Genomic DNA, 19,886 nt, shown 5'->3' on the forward strand with positions numbered 1-19,886 from the left:
TCATTTCCCAACTTCCTGTGGATTTCTACCATGTGACCGACTTAAATATTTCAAGAGTTTAGTCATCTTCCATCTGCACTATCACTTTTCACACTAGAAATGCCACAGGAGCGGTTTCCTTTATGTACGTGAGTCATTGATCAGTCAGGACCTTTCTGGCCAGAAAGTCCTGGTGCGGGAAAGCCTCATGGAGTCAAATGAGTCACATTTGGTTTGTCTTTTAAATTGATAGCCCTCCATTCTGGGTCATGAACTGTTTTGAGCGGCACATCTTTTCCCCCCGTCTGTTTTATAGGACGGCAATCACAGAGATTGACTGATTTCTCATTCGGCTACATCACTTTCACCAAATTACTTTTCGCATTATCTTCGGCCATAACTTCGGATGTTATCTTGAAGGTGGCCATTAAAAAAAAAAAATAAATCAGTCATCACGAAGTGACTCATCCGCCAAGCACAGTAAATAGCTAACATATTACAGGAAAGAACACGCAATGAAAAACGCACCAGAATCAATTTAAATTCATTTATTTGTCTTAAAACCAAGATGAAGTGGGGGTGTTCTCAAAATGGGCACATTGATCAAAACAAAACAAAAAACAAAAAACAAAAAAAAGAAACGAAAGCAAAATTGAAAATAAACTCAGAGCTGACCAGTCTCCCGCCTCTCACTTCCTTCAGTGTCTGTGGGCTGAACAGTAGGGTGACAGAGAAAGTGTACACATCATGTGTGGGTGTCACAGTCAGGCCAACAGTAAAGCTTCTTACTGAGCAGCTATAGAAAGTGAGTACCTAAGACAAGCCGAGTATCCTCCTGTATTTGAATTTGGGTGTAGGACGGTCCTAAGGGTAAGGGCTTTTCTAAGCTGGACTGAATATTGCACTCCCCAGAGATAAAGAAAACGAGAGAAAATAACATGGCTCTGTAAAAGAAAAAGAAAAAAAAGTGTCCTAACCCCACCCACACTCCTGACAAGACACACTAATTATAGTGAATAAATACGGCTGACATATTTAAAACCTAGGCTAACCCTAAATTAAAAGTGATTTCAAAGGGGGCAATTGCTTCATTGGGAGAGGAACTTCTTAAAAATGTTGTTTTGTGCAAAAATATCATATGCCTACTTTAGATTTGCTTCTGTAACAAAATTGGCTATCGTGTGTGGAAATAATTACAAAAAAAGGATAATAGGAGCATGCCCAACAATAAGAGTCTTAATAAAAATCAACGATGACGGCAAATGTAAATCTTTTCATCATGGTTCAAAGTACTCGTTCTGAAATGACACAAAATAAAAAGTCGTCCCATTATTGGTAATTTGGGAAATCAGGGGAACTTGTGTAAATTCTTGCCCGTGACCGTTAACGCTGGTGAACCAAGCAGGTCATGGGCTCATCTGTGTGCTTTGACCCTTCTCTTTGATACTGCTGGTGAATCCATAGATCAGCTCTCTTTATTACATCTGTGATCGATTAGCCATGATTCATTTGATAAAATCACCACAATTATAACCCACAGCTCTCGCTCCCCTCTACCCTGGTTGAACTTCCCACTGTTTTGTATGACTGACAGAATGACGCTCTACTGGACACAGCAGTTGTGACCGTTGGCATCCTTGAACCGCAGACGCATCTTGGGTCTGTATTTTTCAAGGTAAAGAAGCTGCTTGGAGTTGAAAGCTCCACGTCTCTTCCTAAAAAAAAAAAAAAAAAACAGACAGACAAAAACATTAGTCTACAGTCTACAGGTTGAAATGCCACTTTTCAGTCTGAAAGACAGTCCGTCTGCAAATATTGGGCAGTTGGTATGAGGGGCACAGACTCGGTTTGGTTTGTGTTTTTTTTAGCTTCAGACTGTTATTCCATTCAGTCAGAGAATATGAAAAATGTTTAAGATTTTGAGCCAATTGCAGAACACCGTTTGCATTTGTGTTTGTGGTTGTAAACTACTTCAGCTAATTGTAACGCACGATCCTCAATCGATTAAATGTGAGATGCCCAGTATTTCCCAAGTGTATGACATCTGGTGTCTTAACAACTGTAAGATTTAAAAAAATAAAAATACAAAATTGTGTGGTGTCTTCTAACCTTATCAAGGAGAAATCATCCGAACTACTTACTGTCTTATAAACTGCACCGCATCTTCATACTTCATTCCACACTCGATTAAGGCTAAAGCCACCAGTACAGGTGCTCTGTAAAACAAGACAAAGTTTTTAATGCACTTAAACTGATAGCGTGATGGGGAAAACAAACAAAACAAATAAAAGACCTTTTTTTAAAGGTCATGAATTTTTGCACCTGCATCAACAATGACCAAATCAGTGTGTACCATCTTTGGGAGCTCATAAACAAGTGTGCTTGTGTTCACAGAAAACTGTATTTTGAGATGCTTGCGTATATAAAAAGGTCAAAAGCTGAGAAGGTAGTCTGTGGTTCAGTTCTCACACACACCCTCCCCAAAAATGCTGAACAAACAAACAACAACAACAACAACAACAACACTTCTGGCGCTTGGAGAGCAGCATGACCACAGGCTTGTTTTAAATGGTTCTGGTGTTTTTCCCTAAAGAAACTGGTGTAAACTGACCTTAGGAAAATGAATGCAAGAGCACAGAATGCACTGCACTGCCCACAATGTTGGTTACACCATACTAACACCAGCAGGTCACAGACGCTTACCTTCTCAAGTTTAGACTGATTACTGTTATGTGTGTGTATGTGTGTGTTAGCAAGACTGAGTGCTAGAAATCTAGTTAGAGTTTGAAAAGTTTGAGTCTCATATGCTGGCTGCTTATTTTTTATTATATTTATTTTATTATTATGTTTTTTACAGAAATTAATCAGACCTTTTAGATTCATAATATGTTGATAATTATATATATATATATATATATTTAATTATATCTATTCTTTTGCACTGTTCTTCCAAATAATCCTAAATAAAGATATCAGATGCCAAAAAAAAAAGCAACATTAGAATGATTTCTGAAGGATCATATGATACTGGTGTTTCGGCTTCTAAAAAAACAGCTTTTACTGTATTTTCATCACATCAAAGTCAAGTCAATAAGAGACTAAAATAAAAGACAATACATACGTCCTATCATGAAGGAAGGAGTAACTCTTGAAGTCACAAATATCTCAACAAGCACATTGAAAATATAACACTAACCGGCCCAACCCCGCAACACAGTGAACTGCGACGCAGCATCCTGGCTCCTCTCGGAACTTAGTCTTCAGCAGGTTTAACCAATCATCTACAATCTGGGTTGGGGGCGGAGCTCCATCATCAAAGGGCCAGTCCTGCAGCCACCAAAGAAAACAAACAAACACAAACAGTTTAGATTTTGATGAAACTAGTTAATGTCTTGTGTACCTCCCCAAGCACTGGAGGGAACATTAGCAAAAAAAAAAAAAAAACACAGCTGAAGAACTTGAGATGTTTCACATTAGGCCTTGCAGAATTTGCCTGTGGAGCAAGGCATTTTAGGAGAGCAGAACGTTCTCATGAACTGTTTTTGGGCAGAAGGCCACAGAGATCTGGCCTCCTCCCAGTCAAACCGCACAACTAGCAAGAAAGGGCTGAGAGGAAAGGAGAGAAATATGCCGAGACGAAGCAGGAGTGGACGGAACAAGGAGATTAAGATATAACGCAAGGCTGGAAAGAGAAGATCAATAGAGAGAGCTGTCAGAAAAAGAGCGCAGAGGACAGAGGAGTTTGCGGCAAGATGTATCTGGTTCACCAAAATGACGCACAAATTTAATGTCATCCTAAGGGAGTACGGTGGTTTTCTGGTAAATCCATTTGCATCACTAAACACAGCTTAGGACAGCATTAATTAGCAACGGTTTCGTGTAGTTATCTCGGTGTACTGTAAGAGGAAATGGAAAGCAGACCGAGATCGGAGCACGTGAGAATGTTAAAGTGAAAGCGTGTGTGGGCGAGTGTGACAGATAATGGAAACGGACTGTCTATGCAGCTGTCTGGGCTGCTGTGCTCCTGATGACCTGCAGACAGCTTTGGCTCGCAGCAGTCTCTCGCTTTCTTCGCTCCTTAAACATGCAATTCCTTGTTCCTCTTAATGGTTCTTTATTTAGCCGTTCCCTGTGTCAATTGTGAGTGAGCCACTTCCTAAGAAAAATGGACAAGGTGCACTGTGTGGAATTTGAATAGCAGGGATGTAAATCTTTTCTCAGGTATTGGAGTACAGCTGTAGTTAGACAGATGCCATGGGCCGTGTATCACTCGCACACAAGAGTATGCTGCTTAAACTACTCTGTACCTTTCCTACAGTACGGATATTGTTCCCTTTTTAACACCTTTGCTTCCTTAATTTCCAAATAGCATTCTGGAGGTCATGAAAAATACATCATCATCAAATACAAGGGAACAAAAGCAAAGGTTGAAATTTCCTCTTTTAAATGAGAAACTTTGGCTTGCCTACATCTCCACACATAGCTGCTTTTAATACATTTGTAACTGTCTATATATCTTCTGTTTACCAACCTAGCATGCAGAGTACAGGTGATTACAGATGGTAAATAAACTAGGAGGCCAATCTAGGCTTTTCCAGCAGGGTCAGACGAAGATAATGTGAAGTGTAAATAAAGGCTCAACACGCAGAGTAAGTTTTTTTTCCCCCAAAGGCCCCTAAGAAAAAGCTATGTCTTTATTAGACACATGCCCACATACAGCTCTTGTTGCCGCCATCAGTTGAGCAGTGGGTGAAACGACCTGCTTGATCTGAAGAAGGAAAGAAGCATGTTTGAGATTTTGCTCGTTCAGTTCCCCTTTTGAGATCAGGTCACAGAAAAGGCCATTACAAACGAGACGAAGCAATCACTAAAATTGCATCACAATTACTGCAATTCTTATGATACAATACCATGAGTAGTTCTATTTTTGAGAATTTTTTTTTTTTATTATTTTTAAGCTTTGAGAGCACATAACACTGAATATTAAGAGAAAAGTGTACTACGTTCCCGCTCAAAACTTTTTATATTTTAAAATGTAATTTATTCCTTTGATAGCAAGGCTACATTTTCTCCGGTCTTCCCTGTCACATGATACTTTAGAAATCATTCTACTATTCTGATTAGCTGTTCAAGAAAAAAAAATATATAAAAATGTATTATTAATGTTGAAAAATTCTGCAGCTTAATACTTGTGAAAGCTGTGATCCTTTGATGAATAGAAAGTTTAAAAAATATCATAATTTACTAAAAAAAATACATCTGGTAATTTCTTGTCTTGTCCTTTTGATCTAAATACCCAAAATTTGAAGTGCAGTGTATATGAGCTCAATATTTACCATTTAAACAGTAAATAGTAATGAACATGGTTTAACGGTAACCATGGCCTGGGGCCAATGTGGGAGTTTGAGACTAGCTGAAGAAACTATTAGCTTCCCTTTTGTGAATTACCACTGGGAGTTCCCAAGAGTGTAGCATATGCATGCATGTGCCTTTTTATCAAGAAAGAACAGCTGATCTTGCAGAAAAGCACTGTGTCATTCAGAATGGCAAAATAAGTGCCTTTTCTTTCCTTCCTGCCCTAAACACTGTTCTTCAAATCTTCAATTAGGTTTACTCACCAGGACCTGGATGCCCTCCTTCTCCACTGGTGCCTTGTCATAGGTGGCATCACATACTCTCACCAATGTGTTCACCCCAAACTTTTTCAGCTCCTAAGGGAAGGAGGTAGAGTGAAATGTGTGAGTAAGGATATTTGGGTTTCCCCTTTCGTGACAAGCTCTGTCGCAAAATACGGATTTAGATGGATCTCTTACCTCAGTGAACTTGTTGAGAGTGGAGTTGGTGGGGTTGTGTGTGATGAGGAATCTCATGCAGTCATAGGAAATCTCAACAGCGGCAGGGCGGTTCATGTTGGCAAGACGTCTTTAAAACAATTACAATGAAGTACTTATAATTCCTGTTCCTTTGTTTCTTTAAAAAAATCTTTGGCTCAGTTTTCAGCAGTATGAAAAAATAAATACAGACAAAAAAAAAATATACTGGGTGCAATGGAGGGTGGACACTAAGACTACTAGAAGTACAAACAAAAGTCAAAAGGAGGGTGATCTAGTCCACGATGGTCAAAAGATGTATAAAAAAAGGGGATGAGAAACTTGAAAGGAAAACTAAAGAAAAAAGGAGACTATCCTTCAGTCATCCAATTCAGACATATGAGATTACCCCATTCAGGAGAAGAGTTTCTAATAGGCTACAGGGAGAGAAAGCTGTAGGGTGGAAGTCAGGTGGGCGTGTTTGAGGACTACACGGGATCCCAAAAGGGTATAGAAGAGACAGACTGGGCCCAGTGTGCTGGCTGTCAGGGAGGCTTCTGGGTAGCGTAGTCCCACGGGTGGCTAACAATTCACTTGTCCACAAAGGTGAGGTGCTGAGCCTGGCAGAACTCTCCGCAGACGGTCACAAACGCCATATATGTGTGATCCGAATCAACACAGAAATGCTGGAGAGAGGGAGAAAGAAGATACAGTCAGAGCAGAAATATCTTTCAATAAGCAGTAATTTAGACGTCCTGTAATTCCTATGAACATCTTAAGAGCACTACGACTCAGCCATGACTGATGATTCATCCCTGCTGCTGCGTAAGACAGTGACTCGTCCCATTGAGAAAGGCAATTTGGAGCAGGCAGGTGATAAAAGCTAGTCTAGGACATCAAAACACCTACGTCCCGATGTGGCACAAAACACAGTATCTTGTGTCATGCAAATGCCATGTTGCCTCCAAGATGCAGTCTTTTTCAAATCAAAAGCAGTGCACACTAGAGAGTGAATGACAAAGGTTGACATGAAAAAGGACAATACAGTGAGGGCTTGTTCCTGAGTTTCTGAAAACTCTAAAGCGTTCGCAAGGATTAAAGTCAGGCAAAGCTTCAAACAGCATCAACGGTTTCACAGTCCCACGCTTCTCTACTCGCCACCCCCATCCACACTAAAAGGACACCCATCAAAGTAACCAAGTCATCTTGGCTCCCTGTTCTGCAACAGATTGAATAACCACATTAAGAAAAAAAAAAAACAGGACACACAATGAGAGTCTTTACTATACGAGACTTGGACATGTTGAGACAGACACGATTTAAAAAAATAAAAAAGAAAAAAAGGGAACTTCAGAAGACTTGGACTGTCAACAAGTCGCAATTCTCAGAAGGAAAGAGACAGTCTCGAATGCTAGATCCAACAGATGAGGCTAAATAGACGGCAACAAAAAGAGAAGAAAGTGGTCTCTTCAAAAAAGAAAAAGCAGCAAGACTAGGAATGTGATTATCTTATCAAAAGAGGACCAGAGCTAAAAAGCTTACTCAGGACTAGGAGGCCACAAGTGCTTTTTTTTTTAAAACATTCCCCAAGGGACTGATGGTAAACCAAAGGTTCAGACAGGATAATTGAGCTGCACAAGGAAGCACAACCACACAAAAGAACAGGACGTTTGCACCTCAGTGTTACAATCGAGACATTGACTTTATTTACACCAGATATTGATATCAAAGTTTAATTAATGGCTTGGTTGATCTGATCATAATGTTAACATCTAGTAGTCATACCACATTTACTGTGATATTTAAAAATAAAAAAATAAAATAAAAAAGACCAATAATTTTTTTTTACTTTTGTACATTTCTACGTAGTACACTTTAAGAGTTCAAAATTAAGAGCTCCAAGTCAGAAAGTCAATGAACGTTACTTCATTAACGTTACTTACCTAGTCTACTTGAACTTTACAGGAACACTTCCCAAAAAACGAAAAGTTGCGGTTTTCTAGGCAAACATGACTAGGAACTATACTCTCATTCCAGCACAATAATCAAGGAAGTTTGCTGCCGTCTTGCAAGCTGAGGACTATTTTCCACAGGCGCTGCGTGATATCACTCAACCCACTTTTTATTTGTGTGTTTTAGGAAGCCAAACAAATTAGAATATAATAGAAATAATAATGATAGCAACAACAATGACTGCAGTAGCCAAATGTTTTACAGCAACAATAAAAAAAAAAACTGATTAACTTGTTTTCATTTAATGTAACATTTTTGCTTTACACTACAGTAGGAAAATTACAATACTTCTTTCCATAATTTCCAGCATTTCAATAATAAATATGCATGCAAATTACAACTAAGTGCAACAGTTACCGTACAGTGTTTGGAAGTGGTCAGAAAGATATGAATTACAAATCAATTCCATCATGTTAAATGTGGATACAGAAGGCAAATAAATTTCCACATAATCTTGCCAGATAACTCAGTTGGGGATTTTTACACTGACAATAACACAGACAATAAGAATTTGAACAGCAATAAAAATCAGACTAACCCCTGTAAATGTCCCCACAAGAGGCAATTTCCATTCAAATCAGGGAAAAACTAACTTTGGTAGTTTTTCAACTGATTTGAAAAACGATTAGCTGTTTCTTTATTAAGAAGCTTGCTTGATATTTATATATTAAATGACTTGAATTAACAAATAAGTGATATTAGCAAGAAAGTATTGCTAAACAAAAGTATTACTATGTAGTACTAGGTAGTTATATATTACAGCACTCAGTATGACAAAATGAAAAACAAATGTTAAATAGTTTTTTTTAAAGTAGTTCTTCTCTTACATTTTAACACACAATTTTGAGAAGTTACAGTACTTTCACATCATCCTCCAAAACCATTCTAATGTGCTGATTTGGTGCTTAAACATTGTCAAATGTTAAATATTGTGCTGAAGTCTTTGTGAAAAGAGAAATTATTAGTAATATTAATTTACTAATAATTAACTAATAAAACACACACACACACACACACACACACACACACAACACTACAAATGTCAGCACACTGTTGCTTCTAAATATGCAATTATTTTATTTAAAAATGAAGTTACATTTTAAAAGCTGATAGCCAAAAGGTATGCAAATACCAATTGTAAGCAATTCTAATGAAAGTTCTGCAAGAAGTTATACAGTGAGGGATGCAGCAGTTTGATACGCCGTTCCTATGAAAACCCTACTTCCTCCTGCTCTACTTTTACCACGAAGTCATGCAAATCAAACCACATTTGCAAGCCACTCCTGTAATTGCTACTACCAGAACAGATGGGGAAAAATGAGTGCAAAGTAACAAGACACAAAGTCAGTAAGACACAAAGAAAAAGCAGATGGGCAGGGTAGGAAAAAAAAAAAAAAAAAAAAAAAAAAAAAAAGTTTTAGTTACAAATCACTAGGAGCTTCCTGCCTTGAAAGTCGCTTGGTAATCACAAAGCCAGCACTAACACACCGCTCACAATCTTCTTTCACAAGACCCTACTAGCGTTTAGAGGTCACACGTTTAAACTGGGCAAAACTGGAACTGTCCGGTAAGACATTCAGTTTCTCTTTAACACCGGAGGCGAGCCAGTGCGAAGGCTCTGCTGTGTCACACGTACACCCTGCTCAGTTCCCCTGCCGCTTATACAAACACTCACACACATCAGCTGCCTTGTGCATGAACGAACAGAGGACTGGAAAAAAAGGAAGACTTCTCAGAAATGACAGTTTCATGTTGCCCACTGTTTTGTGAAATACTGTTACTCGTTATCTAGAGAAGAGGTCACTGGGTACAAAACTCTGTCTATCTCTTCATTTGCTCTCTTCCATGCCTTCCTCTATCTGAGCCCTCTTTCCCTCAACCCTATGCAGCTGGGAAAGTCTGAAAGGCCATACGGCTGCTCTTGTCATAATCTAGGAGTGTAGTGTACATAGTGATAATAAGAGCTCTATCTGAGAGCACAGCAGCCCAAACAGGTGATAGAAGCTGACTGAGCATATCCCATACTGTAAGAGCATCTTAATCCATCCATGCTGAATTTAAGCGATATAGCACCACTACGAAATGCATTTGCAGGAACAGTTGCAGGAAAGTGAGATTAGTGTCTAAACACTAAGGCAATAGGGATCTAATGAGTGTGAATATCTGCATAAAATGTAACCTAACTATTCATGGATTAAAAAAATAAGTGCTAGTGTGATCACAAAAAAAATATTTAAAAGCAGCATCTGAGAACATGCTAACCCTGCCAAGATCATCTGGATACTGCTCAGCCAACGAAACCGATTACGGGGCTAATATGCCAACAGCAAAGCACTGATCCTTTTCAGATCCCTCTGATTTGAGTAACAAATCCAGCTGGGCTATTTGAGCCGTGTCTTCATTCTACATTATAATTCCAGTCAGAAACATGCTGTAAATATGGGCCAAAGGGTCTGTGTATGGATGCACGTTGTATGTCAGAAACTAGGCTAAGTCAGTGAAAATACAGTGATACCTATACTACATTCATTTATTTCAGTCTGAGCTACTGACCCAAAGCTCAACCTCTATCAGAGTCAGTTGCAAGGCCTCCCTCTCTCCTTCAGAGCTGTCAGAGGATGACGCTGTGAGATCGCGGGCCTTGGGCTGAGGGACGAGGAGAGTGATGCCGAAAGAACCAAAGATAAGAGCTGTGCCAACTCATGCTTTGCTCAAACCTCTGGCTATATCACACACACACTAGGGTTATATTAACAAGTTTAAGCAACTGCACACAGCCTTCAAGTATATCTCAAATAAGTAAACATTGCGTCACATTTTTTCCAGTAATTATTCAAGACAAATAAGACAAATGATCCAAAAAAGCCACAGCAAACAGCGGTATCAAATACCCTCAGAAACACTAAGAAATTGGAAACCTCATTAAAATGCTTAACAGTGGCAGTAAAGACATTGTTAATTTTTTTGGCTGCTCAACTTGGGCTTTCAATTAAACAAGCTAAATTTTATTATTATTATTATTATTTTTTAATGAAAACCATGATACAATTAAGCAACACGACTACTTTCAACATTGATGGTAAGAAATGTTTCTTGAGCACTAAATCAGCATGATTTCTGAAAAAAAGAATGAAATAACGGATGCTAAAATTCAGCTTTTAAGAATAAGCTACATTTTAAAATAGAAAAGTTCTTTTAAATTGTAATATTTCACAGTTAAGAGTGTTTTTGCTGTATTTCTGGTCAAATAACTGACGCCACACACTTTCCAGACTTCCTGCAATACAGACAGTGTCGTGTTCAACTAAGCATCTCATCAGGACACACTGCTAACATAATTGGCACACACACACACACACACACACACACACACACATGTACTCCACCCTGCTGAGAGCAAACATCCACCCATGCATTGACAATTCACAGAAAAACTCCCGTCAGCACTGACGCATGCTATTCCCACCCCAAAAACACAGAATGAACGTACGCGAGCACAAGAAAAATGTCCCTCAGGTGACAAGCATTACCTGGAGATTTGCCATCAATTGCTATTTCTGTCTGCTTGCCACTGCAGCGCCTTACTGATCATTTGTGAATCTTGCATGAGAAGCTGTGTGTGTTAGCTTGCTACTTTTTAACCACAAAAGTGCAAAGGCTTCACTTGTCGTCTTTCGCAGCTTCAAACATGCACTGCTGTTGCACACTCTCTACTCCTTTTCCACTACAAAGTATGCGGAAGATAACAAGGAGCGAGGGAGTGAAATGTGAGGATACACCTGCTCAGATCTGCACGACTTGTTGGCATGATCGGTACTGTACTGACTTAGTGGAGGCCACATGTGCAAGTTCAGCGGCAATTCAAAACTCAAGAGCAAATGCATCAATGCTAGATAAGAGAAGATAAGCCCAAGTCCATCTTAAGCAGGACACGACTGATCTGAGGCCATCAAGCAAATAGCACAAGCAATAAACTTAACCATCTCCAAAAAGGTTTATATGCAGAGTCACGCAGGTTTCCACAGGCCACGCCACAAGCATTTATATCATAACAGCCGCCAAGATCCTTTTAATTATAATGGTATGTATGGAGAGTAACAGACAAAGCAAGTTGGATCAAGTTGGGCCACCACAAATGTACACATGAGAGAGGATGTACACATTCCTTTACCGCTTACTGTAATAAGCAACAACTGGTCTGAATTAAAGTACCTGAATTAAAACCGCCAATGAGTTTCACAGCTTTGTCCGCTGCATACCAGGACATTACAGATGAAAAAGTGGGTCTATTGACGCTCTTGAGAGATCAGGAAAAAGAGGTTTGGCTGTGCAGATGTAACTCTATCTCTGGCACTGCCATAAAGAGATTCAGACTGTTTAACAAGTAGTAAAAATGGAATGTTGTTTAGCTGATAACGTACAGGTAGGGCTGAGCGATACATTAAACATTCACTATGATTTTTAGGGCCGGAATTTTGGCGCAGGACAAATTTCCGCACAAATGTATTAGCTTCATCTCAGATCAAATTAGGAAATACGTCAAATTTAGTAAAAAGAAGGAAATCACCAGATACACCAGTCTCTTAAATTCAGCAGCAGTCTTCCCTGACCGTCTTTGGGCCCTGTAGTGCATCAACATCTCTCTGTGGCCTACGGCGCACTGATCTTATTCACACAAGACTGTGTGATGTGCTCTAATATTTTCAGTCGCACGCAAATGCAGCTGAAAACTTTTACTGCATGTGACTATGAAAAATATTTACGAGCACCTGTGAGACTGACTTGAACATGTGTTTGCGCTGAGGGGAGCGTCAAAAGTTTCTGCAGACATGAGTAATGTATCACAGACATATCCCACGAATCCTTTCATAAACAAAGTAGACATGTAAATAAATTTGTTGTTCATTCTAGAGAGCTTTGTTGATTATAATGGGACTCTAGTGAGTGAATGATTCAATTACCAGTCAGTATGTGCATGCTGTCCATCCTAAATTCTATGCGATTAGTTTTAAAGCTGAAGTAAGTAGCACCAGAGGTTCTCTCATTGGTTGTTGACAGGATGGACACAGATCAATTGTAAGTGCAGTCAATTGTAAGAAAGGGAGTAAATAATTGTAGAAATCCTGTATGTCACCTCATCAAAGTGGTCAAAATTAAGGTTAAAAAAATTAAACATTGACAATGCGATTATTCATATGCATTTATAAAATAGGTGAGGTGAACTTTATAACCAAGCTCTACATACAGCCAACGACCAGGGATGTAACTTTCTTTTCTTTTTTTAACAATAGATTGCTCCTCAGGTAAACTTGATTTTAGATCTAATGTCACAAGAAGGTCAAGAAGTCATGTTACACAGCACAAAATGAACTTTACTCATTCAGCCTAGACCGGAACCACTCAAAAGTGTAAATTCTGGGTATTAATGAACATTAAAGAGGCCACCGGTGCCATTCTCAGAAAAGCTGAGAAAATATGGGTCTTGCTTCGAGACAGGGTAACACAGTGCGAGAATAAATGGCCCATCTCTCCAGGTGTTTTTAAGTTGCTAAGAGGAAAAGTAACTTTCATATAATTAACATGTCTGAACCACGCCATGCAGAAAGTAACAAAAGACAAAGGGCATAAAAAAAGCAACGGACCATAGGGTCATCAAGTTGAAGTAGCTATTTAGCCGTTTAAATAGTACTTCTAGTTTAGAATACGGCACACTTTATGTCATAACGGCCAGAAATAAAAATCTGTGTAAAGCATACTTAGTGGCCTATAAATACACCTGAGGTACACACTGAATGCCACACACATTCTTGAGGCCTGTCTGTCTGCATTCCTCACCAGTCTCTTAGAAGACCGCTGGAGAAGGGCTCACTGAATCATCAACTCATTTACTCACCATAGATCAGCACTATGCATATATGCATCATATGATAATATGGCAGTGATGATATTCAGCCAACCAACAATGACAAAAAGACAACACCCTTTACATAGAAAAGTCCTTTATCATGCCCAGACTTAACCACCAAGTAAAGCTTAATTTAAAAAACTTAAAACAAAACAAAACATAGGGTGTAAGTTGAAAAAAAAAAAATTTTGAAAACTGACAAAAGCAGTGGTTATTCAATAAATAAAAATGCATGCAGATTTTTAGGAATATCCTCTCTAATACAGTCTTCTAATTGAGTAATAGAAGTGCTATATAAACTATACAGAAAATAATTGACAGTATAACTCATCTAAATTTTAAAAAGGTCAAAAAGGTTGTAGAAAGCAATTTAAATTCAGGTGAAAAAAAATGTGACTATTTACAACAGTCTCATAACACAAGACATGTCGGTTCATACACAATCTTATTTGTAATATGCATGCTGTAACACAGGTACTGCAAAACTGACCTGACAACAAGAATGCAGTATGCAACTACACAAATGATACTGTGACAAAACAATGTGCCGTTCCTGACTGAATCAAATAAGTTTGATAAGCCACAATATGTTACATAATATCATACAAATCTAATCAGTTTTGAGGTCAGCTCAAGGCACAAACCGGGGGACCCGTTTTATGCTGAAAGCAGGTGGTATGAAAATGTGCATCAAAAAGACAGCACTGTGCTGAAAAGAGAAATCTGCTGCCAAAGCCAGGGGCTCAGTTTAGTGCTAATCTCACTCTACAGACAAGGCAATAAGGTACAGGCAGAAGCCATCATCATTCTTATGTTGTGCCATAGTCACAATGTTCCTCAAAAACAGGAAGCCATCTTAAAAGTAAATGAATTCAATAAGGTAGGCTATATGTTTCATGCACCTGCTGCTTCTGTCTTCCCAGCCATATGTCAAACAATTAGATGAAAAACTGGCCAAGATGGGAGTGATGCTTTGGAAACAGCAAAAAGAATTACATGCACCTTGCAAGCTGCCTGTGGTCAAGTTAGAGATACACTGAAATGACTAAATCAGGCTAACACAACCACTACCGCTTACACATCAGCTTTGTAATTAGATTTTTTTTTTTTGAACACTCAAGACAAACCACATATTATTAATATATATATATATATATATATATATATATATATATATATATATATATATATATATATATATATTGTGACGGAGGAGCCAACGACAGACACAGTGGGCGTGGCGTCAGGCTCGGAGAGGCTTTTTATTATTAACAAAATAATAATAATCCAAAATAATGAAGTGTCCAGGGAAAAGTGTCCAAATAAAAGGGGGATCTGGTGTCCCTGCTGTCGTCGCTGGGAAAGTGAAGGTTGAGGCCGTGTTCCAGGGGAAGGGTCCAGGTAAGGGGCGGAGTCCGCGGTCGACGCGTCCCCTTTTTCTGGCCCGGGCGCGAGGGGCGGCGGCTTCTTCCATGGCGTCTCCGTCGTTTTTGCTCCGCGGCAGAGTGGGATGAGCTGTGTGCTCACAGCCTGGACTACGGGGTCCCACGACGCACTTCTCGGACGGCGGGTGAGGTCCATCGCGCACCCTTCCTGGACCCACGAGGACACCAGCGTGCATGCACGGGGAAGAGACCGGTCTCCCGAGGAGAGGCGCGCAGGGCATTTAACGGCGGCGGTGACAAGGCTAAATCCCCTTCAGGTGTGCCTCGTCACACGCCGCCAGACCTGAACGATACCACGCCCCTCCTCTCGGACACACCCACTCCCGCCGGGAGCCTGGTGAAGGGCGGCGAATAAAGGATGGGGTGATGGTGACAATAAAGAGGAGGGGCAGCCGACTCGTCACATTCCCCTCCCAAGCGCCAACCCGTCAGGCGGTCGCCGCCACGCAGGAGTGCTACCTTCCTCAACCAGGCTCCAGCGGTCGGAGTGGGCGGGGCAGGGATTCCTCTCCGGGCAACTCCCCTCTCGCACCGGGACAGAGAAACCGGGAATTAGTCGACATGCTCAACCAGCCACCGGGTAAATGACAGTAAACGCAAGCGTCACTTACCCTTCCTGGTGGCTGGGAGCGAGTCTCCGTTGTTCCTCCGTCCGGCATGGGTACCAGCGAGAGGGGATGACGTCATCAGATGTTGCCCAACTGTGCCGTCTAAGCTCCGCCTTGCCCGCATTCTCCACCACTGTGACGGGAGGAGCCAACGACAGACACAGTGGGCGTGGCGTCAGGCCTCGGAGAGGCTTTTTATTATTAACAAAATAATAATAATCCAAAATAATGAAGTGTCCAGGGGAAAAGTGTCCAAATAAAAGGGGGGATCTGGTGTCCTCGTCGTGCCGCGGGGAAAGTGAAGGTTGAGGCCGTGTTCCAGGGGGGAAGGGTCCAGGTAAGGGCGGAGTCGGCGGTCGCACGCGCTCCCCTTTTCTGGCCCGGGCGCGAGGGGCGGCGGCTTCTTCCGCGGCGTCTCCGTCGTTTCTTTGCTCCGGCGGCAGAGTGGGATGAGCTGTGTGCTCACAGCCTGACTACGGGGTCCCACGACGCACTTCTCGGACGGCGGGGTGAGGTCCATCGCGCACCCTTCCTGGACCCACGAGGACACCAGCGTGCATGCACGGGGGAAGAGACCGGTCTCCCGAGGAGAGGCGCGCAGGGCATTTAACGGCGGCGGTGACAAGGCTAAATCCTTCAGGTGTGCTCTCGTCACACGCCGCCAGACCTGGCCGATACCACGCCCCTCCTCTCGAACACACCCACTCCCGTCGGGAGCCTGGTGAAAGGCGTGCGAACAAAGGACGGGGTGATGGTGACAATAAAGAGGAGGGGCAGCCGACTCGTCACAATATATATATATATATATATATAAAAATCCTCTTACATTCACAAACTTTTAGGTCTTCATAAAATGTCTGCTTAAAAGCTAGCCAAACAAATATTTTTACTGTTTATCAGCTGGTACAACAACGGCTGGAGAAACTCATGTGCAAAATAAGGCAGAACTCAAGAACCCCAAAAACTGTCACCACCAAAACACCATATTAGTGTTGTGAAGAAGCGCTGAGAGAAGACAAGAAGTCGCTCAGTGGAAACTCCGCTAAGAGGGTGGGGACTCCTGTAAATGCCGCCACAAACCGGCCCACTTCCTGTCAGTCTGATGCTTACACTATTGTGACTGTAAACTTAATAGAATGACTCAAATGACAAGACAGACAGTTCATGTTATTCAACAAAGACATCTTGAAGATTTATTGTCTTCTCAAAGGCCACATCATGCGGAGTCTATGGAAGCCATGCAGAGGGAGCAGATGTCTGTCAGGTCAGGATGAGACTGTGGTGAGCACCGTGCTCATTCATCAAGGGTTAGCAGCGCTCCTGCTGGGCTTGCAATGCTGGCTCAAAGGCTACAACAACTCCTTCAATATTTAAGCAGACAAGCTGAAAAGACAGTGGGAGTAATGGGAGTCATGCTGTTGCCAGTTGTGTAGATGTTTTTGGAGGGCCTGCTGTGAGGCACAACTCGATCCATGTTTGTTAACAAGCTGTGAACTACTGCTACCAGTGACATTTAACATGCTGCCCAGTAAGAGTGGCTACTGACAGCTCTGTTCAACCAAAATGCCAAACGAGCTATAAATATGGTCTAAACGCGTCTAACGCTGATCAAAAAAAGCCATGTTTGTACTTTAGAGTTTTGAAAGGTTATCGGGCATTTATGACACAGTCTTTATTAGTTAATAATGAGAAAGCTTTCAGCAGAATACAAAATACCACGTCACTAGAGCGAAAGCAGGACCATGCTGAAGGTCTTCACGCAGTATTTGAGCCATTAACATGTGCATTCACACAACCTTTTTGGTTATTTATGCTGACTAGATTTCTACATCCAAACTCACAACAGTATTTTCAGCAAAGCCCTGCCATGTGAACAGAACCAAACAGGAAGATCAGCAGTTCATAACAATAGATAAAGCTGAAATTCACACACAGTTCGATTTAAAGTCTAATTCTTCGCCAACTTAATCTGTTCTAGAAACCAATGACAAAACTTTAGTCACTACCTTACAGAATGCTAACGCAGAAGCCCATGATAGTCTGAATAATGAACAAAACTTTTATGAGCTGCTTTTTTCATTAAAACCAAATCCAAAAACCAAAATATCCTTCTGAAACAATCTGGCAAATCTTTCACTGAATTAACTAACTTCCTAAACCATTACAGAGCTGTGTTTTGTAACAATGTTTTAATAAAAAAAAAGCATTGCATTGGTAGTGAATATTAAAATAAAATATAAATATTATAATTACATATAGTAAAGAGCTCAGATTTCAGTATATTTTCATTACCACATCATTAAGCCACCTAGATTTGAGAAAAAAAAAATATATGTAATAATTTGGTCACTTCTAAATAACCTATTTGTCCCTCAAGAAAATGCCCAGAAAGGATATAAATAAAGTGTCAAAGATTTTCGATCACGTTTATATAAAATTGCCTCAATGTCGCACATAAAAATTCTGTCAATCTACCAAGGAAATGTCCATATATGTACATTGATCATATGATGATAAAACACACTGCCGCATTACCATATTCAGACACCTATAAATTGCTTCTCCAATAAATATGCCCACACAAAAAGGTATTCATTTTATAATTCGACGCAGATAAGGGAAGGTCAAAGTTATAAAGAGCAACCTTGTCACGTTTCAGCACTACAAATAACTAAGCTTCACCCCACAAAAGCAAAACAATCCCGTCAGGTGAAATAGCTCCTTATATTATGCAGATACTGCAAGCTCTAAAACGTGTCCTGACTTGTTCCCACCTGGCAATTTTACAACTTCCAGATTCTGGCAGGAATGCCCCCATGTCCACCCGAAAGATAAGGCACAAGCCACTGACCAACACCTGTACAATTTCCTTGTATTAACCACACAGGAACAGGATGAGAACAGGTGGAGCTTGAAGCCAGGTGACTCATCGAACACTACACACAAGGGCACCTGTATACCACATTTAGGGTCATGTCATGCCATCATTAAGCATCTCATTCTGGGAACAGGATTCCACCCATACATTATCTTACCTGTTCTACAAGCCTGACATTTAAATTCAGCTGGCTTACCAGCTAGTTTAAGTCTAATGCTAGGTCATCAGCTTACAGTTTAACCAAGTGCTGGATAGGGGAACGATCACGGGTCGGCCGTACTTCAAAGGGAAACACGGTTAAAACAAAGCCAATGTGAAAAGGAAGAATTACACGCACGTGAACTGGCAGGGCTCCTGTGGCACTTTTTTTGTTTGGTACGCCAAAAAGAAACAAATTCATTCCTCTTATCTTCCACGCTTTGCATAATCATCGAACCGCTGAAATCAGGAACGTTCAGGAGCGTGACGATAAATTGTTATCCGACCGAACTGACAGTTATAACGTTAGCTCGCAGGCTAACAACTCAATCTCACCCTCACTGACCCTCACAGCTGCCCAAACCGCGAAAAGCCAAGTGACCATAGCGTTTAAAGTCCAGACACAGGATTAACCATTTATCTAAATGTATAATTACACCTACAGGGGGAAATAAACTGTGTGAGTAACTTCTTGACGCGGTCTTTGGCTGGTGATGAGACCGCTAGCAAGCGGCTAGTCAACGCAGTCCAGGGCAGCTGGACAGCCTGAGGAGAACCCCAGACTTTTCATTTATCGACAAGAAATACCGGAATGAAAGACAAACCGTCTCCGACCCCGTTAAAAAAACCGCCTAACCGTCAAAACGAATAAAACAGGCGAGTATGGAGTTTCCGTTCAAACGTACGCGGGCAAATGGCTGCCACCCTCGCGAGCTCCTTCACCGGCTGAAGCGCGAGCTTTCGCGGCTACACTATAAAACGGTCAAACGAACGTATCGGGCAGTCGTTAGCAACGTCTTCCTGGCATATTAGAAGCAGTAGGCGAGCGGTAATATGGGATACTCACAAAGAACGGGCCAAACATTGAAATCCCTTGGCAAACCACGGAGAAAGTGCACGTAGAGCCGTAACCGCTGCGAAGGTGAAGTCGTGTTTGTCGTTCTCTTCAGTGAAAACTGAATCGAGACGAACCGAAGGGGGAGGAGTCAGGCAGCGACTGCGTCATCTTTGCGCAAGAGCCTGTTGACGTTTTACGAGGACTTTATTCCA

General features: G+C 41.0%; 1 protein-coding gene across 1 annotated transcript; it reads right to left on the reverse strand.

Annotated features, from left to right (window-relative positions):
• Nucleotides 1-512: 512 nt before the first annotated feature.
• Nucleotides 513-19,841, reverse strand: ptp4a2b (protein tyrosine phosphatase 4A2b). The gene is made up of 7 exons (XM_043217357.1): nucleotides 19,684-19,841; nucleotides 6,199-6,475; nucleotides 5,793-5,901; nucleotides 5,598-5,690; nucleotides 3,176-3,306; nucleotides 2,121-2,195; nucleotides 513-1,694 (listed from the first exon to the last, which is right to left on the reverse strand). Exons 2-7 carry the CDS (start codon nucleotides 6,201-6,203, stop codon nucleotides 1,583-1,585), a joined length of 525 nt encoding a protein of 174 aa, XP_043073292.1. The 5' UTR covers nucleotides 6,204-6,475; nucleotides 19,684-19,841; the 3' UTR covers nucleotides 513-1,582.
• Between the last annotated feature and the right edge of the window lie 45 nt (nucleotides 19,842-19,886).

Source organism: Puntigrus tetrazona, chromosome 19 (assembly GCF_018831695.1).
Source record: "Puntigrus tetrazona isolate hp1 chromosome 19, ASM1883169v1, whole genome shotgun sequence".
Taxonomy (NCBI): Eukaryota; Metazoa; Chordata; class Actinopteri; order Cypriniformes; family Cyprinidae; genus Puntigrus; species Puntigrus tetrazona.

Coding starts and splice junctions, on each gene's coding strand:
- ptp4a2b (XM_043217357.1), bottom strand. Junction 2,196..3,175: donor TGTGTTGCGGGGTTGGGCCG/GTTAGTGTTATA, acceptor CTTGTTTTACAG/AGCACCTGTACTGGTGGCTT. Junction 1,695..2,120: donor GCGGTGCAGTTTATAAGACA/GTAAGTAGTTCG, acceptor TTTTTTTTTTAG/GAAGAGACGTGGAGCTTTCA.